Consider the following 15,801-nt stretch of genomic DNA (forward strand, 5'->3'; position numbering starts at 1 on the left):
AGTTTACACACAGCTGTAGAGCTGTAGACTAAAGGAGGGCCATTTTCGAACAAACCACATTCAAGCACAAGCACTATAGGGTTTCTTTACAGAATGTGGCAGACATGGAGAAACTGAGGCTGGGAGGATCTGGATGGTTTGATTTTTTTGATCTCCTCCACATGAGGTGGAGGAAGAATCAAGTCCGAGTCACGGCATGTCTCCTGCGGCTGGGGCAGAATAGGAAGCATTATCTGGCCTCACTGTGTAACAGATAGCGCCAAGCTATTTATATATCCTGGTTGAGAAAGACACATCAAGAGCAACCCAATGTGTATGTACCAACCAAGAAGACAGTGTGCTGTGTTTAGTCAAAAACAGACCCTCCCATCCCAATCAGCTACCTCCCAATGTGTGTCAGGGGTCAGACGTAACCCAGCCATTTGAGTTTTGTGAGAAGCATTGTTGCTTTCTGTTGTGTTTGTAGTGTTGACTGACACCTTCTGCCAGTGGACATCATTTAAGGTGATGTGTCTCATATACAGTAGTATAAAAACCTATTCAATTTCTAAACCTGACAGATCAACCTTATGAAAATTATGTTAATTGATATTAATAACACAAGTCATAGTGAATGCTCTCTTCAAAGTTATGGTTAATCACATTTCTAAAATATACAAAAAATACTGCAAGTGAATACATTATAATAACAACCGATTTCAATTGATTTATTGCCATGACAACTGAGCAAACTCCATTCAATAATAAGGACCATAAGATGGTGTTTAAACCACTAGGAAAAGGTTAGTAAGTGGACATTGTATTTAGAATATTTTGCTGAACTATACATTAAGGCGACATACTAATATTTTTTAAATGTCTTGTCAAAGGTAAGAAATGTAGGCCATATATATATACACCATTTAAAATTGTCTGACTTTAACAGAGGTTTAGCTTCACTCACCTCCACTAGGTTGATGATGTGCAGGAGGAGGTCCTGGGCATCTTGTTGTCTGTTTGAGGAAAACTCTGGGTGTCCCCTGCTGACCAGGGCCTTCAACATCCGGGGGGAGATGCCCTTCTGCTGGTGCTGGAATGAAAACATTTGGGCGTCACACACACTGACTGTGCATGATCACTCACCTGTCTCAGAGGGAACTACAAGGTAAGACAACAGAACAGCTGTTAATATTAAGGTAGCATTAGCTTCGAGTGACTAGCTGGTACCAGAGTGTTATTATAGACAGATGTGTCACACTGCTCTGTACACACTGAGATTCTTCTTCATAAAAAGAATGTTTAACATTATATTTTTTTGTTTGGTCCATGCTGCTAAGCAACATTAATAAGTCTGAATGGCATTGCTGTAACTATTTTACTATGTAAACATGTGCAGCATCCTCAATAAAAATGGCTATTTAGAATTCCTAAGTGAATATAGATGCTAACATAAAAACTGCAAAATCCTTCCTGTTTCTGTATTTCTCAATAAAAAGGACACAGAACCTTCAGTTTTTACTGTGCCAGTTATTCAAAATTTCCAAGAGGGGAGAAGCCTATTAATGAGACAATAAAATTAAGTTACTCTTCAAACAATCCTCATCAACACATCCATTAGCTATTTTGCCAGGAATTGTACACCAGACTATTTCTTGACTGGGAGCAGTTGCCAGGCTACCAGGGGAGATAGATGTTAACACCAGTTTAACATAAAAGGTAATGGGGTACTGTATTGATCTTTTCACTTCGCCAGAGAGTAAATTAGCATAGCCCTACTTCCTATAATGTCAAACTATTCTTTTAAATTGACTATTTTCACCAAAGTCAGTAAATATTTTATAATATATGTCATCCGGTGTAAGGGTCTCTACATCATCCTGCCACACCACTAAACAAACAATGTGTAGGCCAACCTCCAGCAGGACACCATGTATCCCAAGGAACACATTTAAAAAGCCATTTTAATTAGCATATGTAATTGTAATGGGTACAAACTGAGCACAGTGTGCCAACACAAACCCTCCCCCTATATCTTCCCAGCTGTCAATATGTGTCCAAACCTGACTCCACAATCACATGTGTAGGAAGTGCAGGATCACGGCTCTGCCCTATCAATTACTGCGGCTGGGGAGGCTGAAAAGTAACCTGGAGCTTACAGACCTAGCACTAGGTCCCATTATGCTTTAATGGCTTTCCTCTTCTAATTTCCTGGCAGCTGTGTACTACAGTATGTGGATAAAAAGGCAATGATTTCATGTCATATCATGCCTGGAGCTGCTGTGTTCAAAAACTATTTGAGTTGCAAAATTTGTGACTGCAGCCACCAGTTAGTTTCAGACCAAAGGAAAAAGGTCAGAGCACGAAGAAATTTGACAATATGTCAGAAAATCACGTCTTCCTTTTGTTTCTATCAACTCCTCTGAAAAGCTCAAAAAAAGCTCAAGTATATTAAGAACACAGAAGAGCTCCATTATGTAAAAACTTTACGTTTATATCGGGAAAATAGCAATCTGACAGGATGAAACTATACTGTATTGACAACCATAATAAAATAATTTTGCTATCAGTCAGTATCAACATGCTTATGTTGGTTATGGACCCAGTTTGGGAGCTGGACATACCCAGTTTAATACCTTGTATTCTTCTTTCATCACCTGTTCAATGAGCTCAGATTTCATGGGTGGTTTGGAGTACTGGCCTGAGAGCAGTCCGTGTCCCAGTTTAGCCCTGTTGGACAAAAACAACAGTGTCAACATTACAACTCTTAGTTACTCTTATACTTTTGCTCTAGTCTTGTTGGGGTTATTTGTTGGATGACACAGCCTGAAGGTGAAGTGCACGTGTCTTTACTCGTCAGAAAAAAGAAAACCTTCAGACGAGACACCTGGGGCCTGTTTCACAAAGCAGCTAACTTGTTAACCCCTGGATTTTCAGTCTCACAAATCTGGCTCGAGTTCAAACTCAGCTCAGTTGCCATGGTTACCAACACCACAGACAATATCTGCAGGTATTTTTTTCAGCCTTACTATGAAATAAATAAGAATAATCACAACAGTCAGAAATATACTTTTCTTATAATTAGCTCATTCTTTTATTGATCACTCTAACAAAGGGGTATCACTTATCTTTGGTGGTAAAGAATTTATTAGTGAATTACATCCTTTATATCATACAATATACTCCAGGAGCCTCCAAACAGCCTGTCTATAAAAAAAAATACTATACCACACAGTAACTGCAGAGGGCAGTGACTCAACCCGTGTCAGTAAAATCTGTTTCATCAGTATCACCGTCTTCAAAACCTTACATTAATTTTATATTAATTTAAGCCTTTCGTTGTTTTGTTTTTTTAACCATCAAGTATGATTCATCTCATTTCACACTAACTGATATTTAATTCTGTTGACTGAAGCTGAAATATCCTCTTGGAAGACAAAGGAATGTTTGCAATCTTTGACCTAAAATTTCATCATTGGGTATTTCATTAATTATTGCAATTATGATTCATTTCCATTGTCAAACAGCTCTGCTGTCATTTAGTCACATCAGCCCAGCACTCTTTACAGATAACTGTAGTATTGTAAGTCTAAATCTTGATTTTATTTCCACTTTATCCCTTATTTATAAACTGTGGCATCATCCTAATTGGATACAAGGTAATAATATAATTTAGGATATTCCTGCATTGTGAATTTATCAAATACGGATAGTGACAGGTCTAAACATGTTTATCTGTCAATGTGCCTCAGAGTATGAACATAACTGAATGAATAACAAACATAACTGATACTCATCACCTGCCTTGCTATGACTCCACTTACATTTCATCAGCATGTGATTGACCTCTTGCAACACACCGTCTTACAAAACAAAATATTTACCAGAAAATGTCAGAAAACAAGCTTTTACCCAACAAATTACTGTATGTTTCATTTATTGGCTTTACTAGGATTTATAGACCAGACTTGGTCAAACTATAAAACTCAAAACTCATTATATTGTTATTTCAAGCATTTTAATAACAACAATATGAACTGGAAGTAGCTACAGCAGCAGCAGCTGGAAAACCCCTTGTTTGTGTATTATAACACTGCATTATGTAACAGGTCACTTACATTTGTGTGGCAAAGTCTTGGGTGGGGTCAAGGGGTGAATAGTCATATATCCTCTGAAGATTACCCACATACCTAAAGATCAAAATACATGTCACAAGCTCACCTCAGATGGAGCACATGGGACGCGACACACAGACACAAGGAAATACACGGGCTGGTACTGAGAAGACACCAACACTGCTTCTGCAGGAGATCATGCTTCAATGCACTATGGGTTTTCTCTTTAAGTATTAATGTTGTGTTATTCTGTATTTTTCTCTACACCTAATCCACAGCAACAATCGATCAATAATTACATGCGACTAGATACAGAGTTCCAAATACATCATGAAAATTGAGTCTCATCATAAAGTAACCATTAAGCCTCTGTTAAAAACACTGCGTAGGATGTATATCATATACTGTACACATGAGTTGGTCACAATTTAACAGTAAAAATGTTATTTTTAATGTTGTGTAGAAACTCATAAATCACAGTGCTGATTGCTATTGATTAATCAAACTTTGTAGACAATTGTTTCATCGTTAAAGTTTAAGTCTTTTTCCATGATGTGTTTACAGTATTTTGTCTATTGTTGTTACCATAATGAGAGTCAGAGACACAGTATACTGCTGAAATAAAACAATGTGATTATTTTTACACTTGTAGAGACTATGGCTCCTTAAAATTCCCTGCAATTTCACAATCACTATATTCAGATAAGACCTAGAAACATACACTAAAAACAAACAAACAAAACAAAAAAAATCAATGTTGTGTTTTCTTTCTAGTAAATCCACATCACAGCGTACAGTACTCACATCCTCTGGAAGTCTGGGATGCTGAAGAGGACCTGCATTACTGTGCCGAGGTAGCAGCTGTTGCCCAGGTTTTTGATGCCTGTGTAACCAGAACCGTAGACCGCCTTCAGCTTCATGCCCGACTCCTGGATCACCTCCCATTCACTGACCCGCGGCCGTGCGTTGTTGTCTGTGTGGTGCCCATTCTCTGTCTGAAGGAGAGAAGAGGAGAGCTGGCTTTAATTTTAGTTTGGTATATGTGGATATTTTGTTGCAGGGTTTCAGATCTTTTGGGGAAGGTGGTGTTAATAGTAAAACAAGCTTCATTGTTCTGCACAGTCAAGATAACTCACTCTTTTCTGCATCTGAAGCATGTCTATTCCAAAGTGTGACAAGTGTTCTGATATGTGGGGGTCCAACACGGCTTCTTCTTCTTCAAACGAATAGACATCTGAAACCAAAAGACCAGTCAGTCAAGCTGAAGATATTATGGCATGGTTCTCCATACCATGCTCCAAAATCGAATTTGAAGTCAAATTAACCATTTGCACATTACCATTAAAGCCCTTCGAGTATTCCATTTACACTAAGTCACTATTTTATCAGATACATCAGTACAATGCAATACAATCCAGTGGTGGTGTTGTATTTACATGAGGGCAGCAGGATATCAGAAACCCATTTCAATATAATGTAATCCAAAGGAACAACACAACTAACGTTGGTCATCCCAGTAAATGCCTCACTGACACAATGTCAACAAAAACTGAGCATTGTTTTATCACAAGGATAAGATTTAATTGCAAGGCTGTTGCATTGGGGTATTAACATACTGTTCTGTTTATTATGAACTAAACATCCTCCAATATTAGGAACAGAGTAGTTTTAAAACTATTTAACAGTTCAGGTTAAAGTCTGATGTGTCTCAGACCTGCTCCATCTGGGGTGATGGTGTCCAGTTTGACAGCCAGTGGGTAGTTGGTCTCTCTGTAGTGGTCCAGAGCATGGCCGTTACCTCCACTCCCGTCAAAGAACCACTTCCCACAGAGCACTGCTCCATCCGTCAGGTTCAGCCAAAGGTTTTCTCTCATCTCGCACTTCTGACACTTCCAGCCACTGACAACAGAGACACAGAGACTTGTGTTAATGTTGTGTTGTTTTTATGCCGGATTCAAATAATACATGATCAATTTATTGATTAAATAATATATAGAGAAAGTAGAGGCATAAGAAACAGATTTTTTTTTTTTTTTTTTTTAAATATGGTCAATATCAGGTGTCTGAGACACCCTGACTAAATTTGCAAAATACATCTTTGGATTTCAATATTTATTTAAATGTAACACTTGTTCTGTGTGAAATTAAGCACTGATGTCAATTCTATAGTTTGAAATAACTTTTCAGCTCATCGTCTGTAGAGTAATCAGTAAAACAGAATTTAGATGAACTGCCAGACCTTCAGTTATCCATCTGGAAAGCTGCTCTGTAGTAGCTGCTGCTAGTAGAAGACATGTTACTCCACCTCCCTTTCTTTGTTCTCTGGGATAGATTTAGGGACCACACATGTACAGCTGCAATGATCAATGAAACAATGCAATGCTTGGTGTGCTGAGCTTGTTTTCTGTCTGCAGGATCATCTGTAAGCCCTAACTGGCTCTGAACTATTGCTGCATAGTGCAGGGCACATGAGTATGGCAGGCGGTCTGCTGAGCTGAGGCAGACTGGGACATGAGGCTGAAACAAAACCAGAAACCCTCTTCAGGATCCATCTCAGATGAGTGGGATCATCCTATAAGAAGGATTCCCACTGAGAGTCTGCGGCACTAGAGACAGCATCTAAGGGCTGTAGGTTAAGATTTAGCCATATTAATGACTACACATAGTCACAGTGTCAGTAGTTGTCCAGTGACTCAAAAATACACCTGTTACTGTTACCATCATGAGGGTACGGTGGAGAGGGAGTTGTGCACAAATGTATATAAGATACACATATTGCTTGTTTATGTCAATCATGACAATAATGTAATGCTGCCACCAGAAGATTACTACAGTTAGACCCAGTATTGACCATTAGTTAGACCATTTCTGAGGATATAATGCTTCCAAAACATTTAGACTCTTAAATATCTACTTATAATATCCGTCTTACCTGGGTGGGATTCTGACCCCATTATCCAGCTGTCTGAGGCTCCTGGCATGTCGGGATACCTGGATCTCCTCCTCCCAGGATTCAGGCTCTTGCTTCTTGTAAGCTGATGGTGCATTGAGCACTGCGTCACAGGCGATGGTCACCTTCACATCAGGTGAGACAGCAAAGACATTGTCAAGTGCAAAAATGGGTGTGGGTGAGGTCAGTGTCAAAACTATATCACCTAAACAAACAAATTCAAGGATTACAAATTTCTTTTAACAACTGTAGGAGCATTTAAAACGTGCATTAACTGTGCATGAATAGGAAAAAAGTCGACATGCAAGATTTATGCAAAAAAAGTGACTAGAGCAGCATAAGAGGAGAGGGTGGCAGCCCAAAATAAACCATGCAAAGCTCTTAAAAATAAGGTGTTCACCAATAATCAAAAATATATGCAGCACCACAATTTCTACATCCACAGGTTGGAAACCTACAACCATGTCAAAGCCAAGCTCTAAAAACCAAGCAAATAAATAAATACATTGAAGATAGGAGTAAAATCTCTCCTTTTTTTTCTCTATGCAAGCAATAAAACACAAACTTAAAAAGGCACATGTGCACCTAGTGGTTCCCCCAGATGTTTTTTCCCCTTTTCTTTTTTTGCAGAGAGAAAAAGCTTGTGAAACCGATCAAAACCGATCCAAATGAAAAACCTTTAGAAGGGGTAACAGCTAGAGGTTAGGTGACGCATCACAGAATCTCATTGTTCTTTCAATGGGATATTATATTATATTCTTGAATGTAAAACATTAAGGAAGTCTCAAATGAATCTGAAGATTCAGGTCCAGTGTTAAGGGAACCACTGAATGCACCCTCCACCTCGACATGCATGGAAACACACAGAGCCCATGCAGCACCAACTCACTAACCAGAGCGGGCAACTCCTCAATATTTGGTAAGGGGATCTCGAAGTGGTCTGGAAAAATGACGAGCTTGGCCTCGTCTTCGTATTCATAGTCCTCTCCGTTAAAATCACGGTTTAGCTCTAAATCTTAAAGGGAGGAAGCAAACAGCTGCAGTTAGAATGTGACTGCTGCTTCAGTCACTGCAGACTGACGTTAGCTCATTATTAAGCCATGATGGAGTTTGCTCGTGGTTATTTTTATTTTATGCTCTGTTCTTTTCTGCTCTTGAGTGTGAGGTCTGTTCTGTTTTTATGTTTTTGATTTGTTCCTTTAGTCAATACCATAATAGTCTAAGGTTGCAGAGAGATCAAACAGAACGACAAAACCATCAATGACATCTTTTTTTACAACAGTGACAGGATGACTTCACACAAGGCTGATGTCTCTTTTACTCAGACAAAATTCATCTTGAGCTATATTTAGGATTTTAGCATGGCTGTGACGTTTGTTAGTGCAGCTATGGAACATTCATTTCATTGTTGATCACATAATAAAACTAAATTATCAAAATTAGGCCAGCAAATAAAAATTATTTTCCTTATTGACTGAAGTGCTGGATATTTTCACAATTAATCATTTGGTCAATAAAATGTCAGAAAACAGTGAACGTGTCCATCACACTTTCCTAAAACCCAAGGTGACATCTTGTTTTGTATGACCAACAGTCCAAAACCAAAAACATTAAACTATAGAGCTGAAACTAATCCAATGCCAATTAATCAGTGGGTTGATTAACAGAGATCAAATTTATTTTGATAAGCCATTAATTGCATTAATCTGCTTTGAAAAAAAAAACTTTTGCGCTGTTTGTCGTACAAAACAAAGCATATTATTTTTTCATTATATCTTTTTGATTTTTAGACCAAATAACGGATTGATTAATCTGGAAAATAATTGACAGATTAATCTATAAGGATTGATAATTATTATGTTTCAAAGCAACTTTACTGTCTAGTAAAACAAAGAGAAGCATTAAATCTATACAAGAAAGAAGCTGGAAACCAAACAACTTTTTGCTGGGAAAATTATGTCGATAATTTTTCTGTCATTCACCTAATTAATTAATTGCCTCTACATTTCCGCTCTTACCAAAATCATATCAAACTTAACCCTGCAAACTGGAGGGACAGCTTCAGAGAGCTTCCTCTCTTAAATATCTCTCTATATAGAGCTGTCTGTTCTCCACCCCAGCCTAAAGTCGTGGAATGACTCATTACAAACAGGATCATAGGTTATCCCTGACATTGTGATTGTGCCCACTGGTTTCATGGTAACCATGGTCTGACGTTAGCAGGTAGCAGCTTGATTAGATCACTCGACTGGTATGGGGATGACGGCAGATACATTAATGCCCGCTGTCCAAAATGGACGACAAGAATCGTCATCCAGTCCAGAGAAAGACGTCTTAAGAAAGACTCTCACAAACTTATATCAGACAGACAGTCAGAGAGTCAGACATTGGCTAGAAAGGGTTGACCTAATGTACAGCAGTCAAATCAAAGGGAACGGATAGTAAAGTCAATCAAACTCTGAATGAAAACAGGAACGTCAATTACAAAGAGCTTGAGTGGAAGGAATTCCTCCAGCAGTGAGGGACGGAGGGTGAGAGGGAGGGAGAGAGACACCTGGTCCTCTCCCAGCAGCGTCAGAGCTGCAGTGGAAGTGTGTCAGCCTAGACGGGAGGTTGACAGTTGGTGGCAGCTGAGAGGCCGGCGACTGACAGGAGGCGGCCCCACTGTAAACCAAGGAGGAGTAGGAGGAGGGGAGTAGGCCAGGCTTTGATTTAGAGCAGTTACCAACCACATATACAAATAAATGGCCTATATTTAGAGCACAGGAGTGGGGAGGAGGAGGAGAGGTCTCAACATGAGAAATATCTGACGCTTTTGGGTAGAGGCTGGCTGCAGGGCAGCTGGCAGGTCACCACAGTGTAACAAACAATAACACTAGCTCGCAATGGAGGTCGTTCTCTTAGGAGAGAGGGGCGTTTCTGACCACACACAACACATTTAGTTTAATATTAAAACACTAACTCAGTGCAAGAAAGTAAGCTGCACCTTTTTTTCTGTCATCAGTAGGCTACATTTTGTTTTTGCCTATGATGAGAATACCAGTGGCTAATAGGTATAGTTTAGCAACAAGGGATTTAATTCTACCAGTCTAACCAGTGGTAGAGAGTAAGTTCTATTTTTTTAGGTATACAGATACGTTATAGGCGGCACAGCGGTGCCGTGGTTAGCACTGTACCCTCACAGCAAGAAGGTTCAAAACATGGTTCGGCTGAGGCCATTCTATGAGGAGTTTTCATGTTCTCCTCATGCCTGCGTGGGTTTCCTCCAGGTACTCCAGCTTCCTCCCATAGTCCAAAGACTTGAAGGTTAATTGGCAACTCTAAATTGCCCATAGGTGTGAATGTGCACATGAATTGTTGTATGTCTCTCTATGTATGTGTACATGTATACGTACTTTGCCTCTCACCCAATGTCAGCTACAATTGGCTCCAGCCGCTCCGCAACCCTCAAAGGATAAGCAGTATAGCTAATGCGTGGATGTATACTTTATACTTGTACTCCACTACATTTCAGAATGAAATGTTGTCCTTTCTCTTCCATTATACATTTATCTCACAGCTACAGTTACTTCTCCAAGATTTTACATAAAAATCTTATCACAAGATATTAAATACATTGCACTGTTAAAGATTAAACCAGTGGTTCCCAGTCTCTTCCCTTTACAAAATAAGTGTCTAGTTGGGGCCCCGTGTCATTTCTTTGAGTTGTTAGCAGTTTCATCAAAGAGACACTGCTCATCTAAACTTCTCAATCAGTTTCATTGATATTACTGTTTGATGGTTAATGTTTTCCTCAAAAAGGAAAAAATAAGAGAAAGAAGTCAAAAAAATGAATGCATATTTCTATAGTAGAACTTTTTTCTTCTTTTGTGCTCCATTAATCATCTCACAAATCCTCAGATTTCTGTCTAGAGAGGCCTGACCTCTGGTTGGGAGCCACTGGACTAACTACACTGAACACTAATCTACCTAACTGTATATTAGTTTGGTAGTTAAAACCAGCCACAACATTCAATGCTGCTTCTGCATCGATACATCACTATTAACAAACTAATACTGGAGTACATGATAACATGTCAGTCACAGGGCCCATCTTTCTGAAAGATTTGTACTTCTACTTTTGATACCTTAAGAACCTGGAGCTGATAACTCTTCTGTAGTTTTTCTGGACAATATAACTAACATCTTTAATGCAGGACTTTTACTTGTGATGGAGTATTCTTGGTGCTATTGGTACTTTTAAGTAAAACATGTGAATACTTGTTTCAGCACTGCCTCAAACTGCCTCACTTACCTAGAAACACTTTTCCGTTTCTTCGTCTGGGGATGGCGCCTCCTGCGGCTCCTGTGGCTTTCTGTAGGAAACAGGAAGGAAGAGGGATCAAATTGGATGAAAGAGCCTTCATCACATTAAAAAACCCCCAACACCTTTGATGAGTCTATTATAGTAAAATGCTGAGAAAACCGTTTAAGCTTTGCTTCGACAGAAGATCCAGGTGGTTGTCATTTTGTTAGAAATAGATGCTGAATGTTCCAGTTGCCTGATCAGGTTACAAGTCATGGGGAAAACCCCTACCATGACAGGGTCAAAATTAAAGAATGATAAATTAGAAGTGCTTGAGTTGCACAGTTTGATTTGTAGACTTGGACAGATACCATTTACAGTACATCTAATATCACGTGTTTGGGTCTGTCTTTGCCTCTAGTGCGTGTCATCGTCTTTCTATGCCCTTAATATATTTCTCTTTTATCTTCACTACATACTTTCCAGGGTGGTAAAACCCCAACAATCAATCTTTAACAGACTCAACACTTTGTCAGTGACTTCACATAAGTCATGTCTCCAAAAACTGACAGGCGGCAAAACAACCCAGTACCACCGACTAGTGTCCGTCCAGTCTGATCAAGTTCAGGTGACTGCTTCCTGTTAACTCGGCGGGGAGGAGGACACAGTGGGCGGGCAGACAGACAGAGAGAGAGAGAGAGAGAGAGAGAGAGAGAGAATGCTGACACACTGGAGACCAAGTGGACCCATGGGAAAAAACAGCAGACACAGGAGCCTGCAGAATGTGAGCAGCTGTTTCTGGCCAGATTCAGGCATGGAAATAGCAGCTCTTTACAAAGCAGAGCTTATCTGGGGGCAATTAGAGCCAGTGAGAAAACACAGCGGCAGCAGCCACGGCCTATGTTGTTCACAATCAATTTTTTTTTTTTTTTAAAGAGAAGCTTGTTCGGGTACATGTGTTTTTTGTTGACATAAAAGCAAGAATGCCCTGTTGAGTTCATTATTTCATAAATACAAGAACGGATAAAAACACCAGAAACACCATGTAATGCAATCCAATGCAACACCACCACAAACTTCAAAAGTGAATTAATAGCTCTCTGGCTCAGCCTCAACAAAATGTAACATCACAAAGAATATGTATGTGTATGTATTGTTGATTGCAATATATCATAAGACGTCCCTGTCATTTTGTCTACTCCATGTACTAATATAAGCAGACTCTGTTACTTTAAATCTTATGTTGTTCATTTTATTCAGTATAATTAAAATGGAGTTGAAAGGATTTGGAAAGTTATTATTTATAAAGGTATCAAAAGTAATTATAACATTTTATTTTTAGGGACATGCAATATCGAAGTATTTGGTGATAATTTCCAAGGTTTCTGGGAAAGCACAATGCTTAAGGAATTAGAAGTGTAACAACTGAACGCTGTTTATATTTAGCACAAAATTAGTACCAAATTACCAGGGTCTTTCCAGAAAACTTTAAACGTTACCTTTACACTATGGCTACAAGCAGAACAGTGTGAAAGGTTAGAGTTACGATATAGAGCTGAAAACATATCAAGTGTTAGCCACAAACACTCAGACAGGCCTCAGTCTGGATGAAGGTCAGGTCTGGTGAAAAGGCTGAAACAAATTAAATATTTACCTCTATTTCACATAAAATATGAGATGACGAAGCATTCTTGGTGCATCAATTTGCAGGCCATACAATGTAATTCAATCACTAACGTTCAAAATAATCAATAAAAATCATGATGTCAGCAATTCTGATCTCTTAGTAACTCTTTATCTAAAATCCTGTAATATAGTTTTAAGCAGACATTAGGACATATTTGAGTGCTTATTATTAGAGCTGTATTTTACTGATATTATCTTTCATTACTTGTTTATACAACAGCCTCCACTTATGGAGGTTGTCCACAGGTGGTGTTAATAAGCTAATAAACACTCATGTCTGCTTACAGCTATGTTATAGTATGTTATAAACCATTAATTACACATTTATATAGTGCTTATAAATGCTTAATAGGGGATTAAAGGAAAGTCTTTCCTAGTTCTCAACTCCAGCTTGCTACTTTTCCACATTATATGTTGTGATAGCCTTATAATGTGATAATGTTTTGTGCGTAACTATATAAAGTATGAATTAAATCAGTTTTTACATGCTAAAATAGATCATTTTCTCATACTGTTTGGATGCAAGTGAGATTTATATTGACTTTTCTGTTTTATTCTTGATTAATATCTATCATATTAATGTCTCTCTAATGCCTGTATAAATGTGATTTGACAATCACTATGTAAACAAATATTATCATTCTCACTCTTATTACTACTGCCTCCAATTCCACTGCTACTGCTAAGTCCTGTTAAAAATCAGTACCCAATACAAATACAGCCCACAGTGGAAAACGTACCTCTTTGACATGTCGCTTGAGGTGCATGTAAACACTCTGTCCTGTTTTGCGGTAGTGTCTCTCCACATGTTCTCGTCCAAAGCCAAGGAATGTGTTCATACACACATACAGGCCACCCTCAGACTCCTGCAAACCAAAACAAACAAACAGTTACAATGAACAGCAGTACGAGGTGAAGAAAAACTAACACAGCAGCAAATGTAATATGTTGAAAACCTTGAAAATTGCACATTATAGATACAATTTACTGTGTTCAGTGTTTTAGAATCATCATCTTCTATCCTGTTCTGCCTAATTATGCAAATTCAACAGCAGCTGGGCGGCAGAATTATACTACAGTGTATATATCCACACACACACACATACATACACACACACATTTTTACAATGATTTTTTTAATCTGACACATGGAGAAAATACTACATTTGAGTTATATTGAGAGTAGCTACAGTGAAAATAGTCACTGCATTGTCATCACAATAAGCATGTAACATCTGAGTAAAAATGTAACACTACATTATAAGAGAGATGTGCCAGTGATTCTGCAAGCACAATTCCAAAATGCTGTCTTGCTCAAACAAACTGTCTTTTTTGCACCTTGTCAAAGAGCCAAAAATGTATTTCAGCACTGTTGCAGAGAAGAAAATCTCACTGTGATTGAGAGCATGTCTGCTACTGAAGATCCAGATTTTTTACTGTAAATCATAGTTCCCTCTACACATTATTCAAGCCAGAGCATAGCTCAATAAAGTGGGTTCTCTCTTTCGCTTTTTGGGTCACTGAGCACCTGTAGGTTTTGCTCCAGATAAAAAAAAAAAAACACACCTTATTTCTCATAAAACTGCTGGTGAGTGTCTGTGGACTGAGGCCCACTCATGTCACAGGATACCAAGGTTTGATCATTTACAAAATCACATTTAAAAAACTTTTAATTTTTCTGGGAGAAATGCCCTCCTGCACTTTCACACGTGGATTCTCAGAGACAAAATACATCAAGAATACCCCCGCAAAAATAACCGATATCTGCAATCAGTGTAGGCCTTATAAACCCCTGTGATAAACCTTTAAGTGGCCCAGAGTGACATATGAGCTTCAAGAGAGCAAGGATAAAAATAAACCAGTCCTCGGGCCAACATGATGAACTCCAGACAGCTGAGTCACCTTTAAAAACGGTTTCAGTTGAGAAAGTAGGTTTTCATTGTACGAAAGCATTAAGACAAAAAGAACAAAAGATAAATCAATGAAATAACTGTCACGAGTCTTTATAAGTGCAGGAAAGGGTAACCTCTGCACCAATTCTGTATATTCTGACATTTAAAAGTTTTTAAGATTCAATATAAATCAAAACACTAAATGTTTTGCGACTATCTCAGTTGTCTCAATCACAGAAAAAGATAGAATGACAAAATAAATGGAAAAAAGGGTCAAAAGATTGGGTCTTGATGATGATATCTATAATCCAAACCCTGAGTGACACAACAAAATAAAAGCATACTATAAAGTTCAATACAGAGTCAATACTGAGCATAAAAACGTATTTTAAGTCAATATATTACCATTGCAATACATTACATAGAGAGCATACATTTTTGATAGGTCACTATTAACTCTGCTGAACACATTTTTGACTTCCAACCGTACATCACACCATTGATCGTCATAGGCTAAACGACACCATTAATATGGAAAACATGACAATAAATTCACTGTTAGGAGCATATAATGATGGAAATGTTTTAAGTAATATTACACACATCCAGCCAAGTACCACTCACACAGCAAGTCTCTTTTTAAGAGACCATATCGAAGATGGAAACTCACGAAACACACACGCACACACACACACACAGACACAGACACACACACACACACACACACACACACACACACACACACACACAGATGTTGTAAACACCTGACAGGGCTGCTAAAGCATTTTAAATAAATGCAAACCTCGAGCAGGTGTGTTAGCTTGCCTGTTTAATTGGCTTGGTTGAAGCGGTAATGTGGCCTGAACTGGTCTCCCCCGCACAAAGGGAAACCCCTCC

At 38.6% G+C, this 15,801-nt stretch overlaps 1 protein-coding gene across 5 annotated transcripts in view; it reads right to left on the reverse strand.

Annotated features, from left to right (window-relative positions):
* Positions 1–15,801, reverse strand: part of usp13 (ubiquitin specific peptidase 13) — a 33,082-nt gene that overhangs the window by 16,675 nt on the left and 606 nt on the right. For 2 of the 5 annotated variants that reach the window (XM_023400081.2, XM_023400078.2), the window contains exons 2-11: positions 13,753–13,878; positions 11,336–11,396; positions 7,935–8,056; positions 7,024–7,166; positions 5,806–5,990; positions 5,228–5,325; positions 4,896–5,086; positions 4,095–4,166; positions 2,613–2,706; positions 944–1,069 (exon numbers count right to left, since the gene is read on the reverse strand). In XM_023400081.2, coding sequence (XP_023255849.1) covers positions 944–1,069; positions 2,613–2,706; positions 4,095–4,166; positions 4,896–5,086; positions 5,228–5,325; positions 5,806–5,990; positions 7,024–7,166; positions 7,935–8,056; positions 11,336–11,396; positions 13,753–13,878 — 1,218 coding nt within the window. Of the gene's footprint in view, positions 1–943; positions 1,070–2,600; positions 2,707–4,094; positions 4,167–4,895; positions 5,087–5,227; positions 5,326–5,805; positions 5,991–7,023; positions 7,167–7,934; positions 8,057–11,335; positions 11,397–13,752; positions 13,879–15,801 lie in introns of all 5 variants that reach the window. The other 3 variants (XM_023400079.2, XM_023400077.2, XM_023400080.2) reach the window with 2 other exon arrangements.

Source organism: Seriola lalandi, unplaced genomic scaffold (genome assembly GCF_002814215.2).
Source record: "Seriola lalandi dorsalis isolate HSWRI2012SDOR001 ecotype SW California unplaced genomic scaffold, Sedor1 jcf7180002052130, whole genome shotgun sequence".
NCBI lineage: Eukaryota > Metazoa > Chordata > Actinopteri > Carangiformes > Carangidae > Seriola > Seriola lalandi.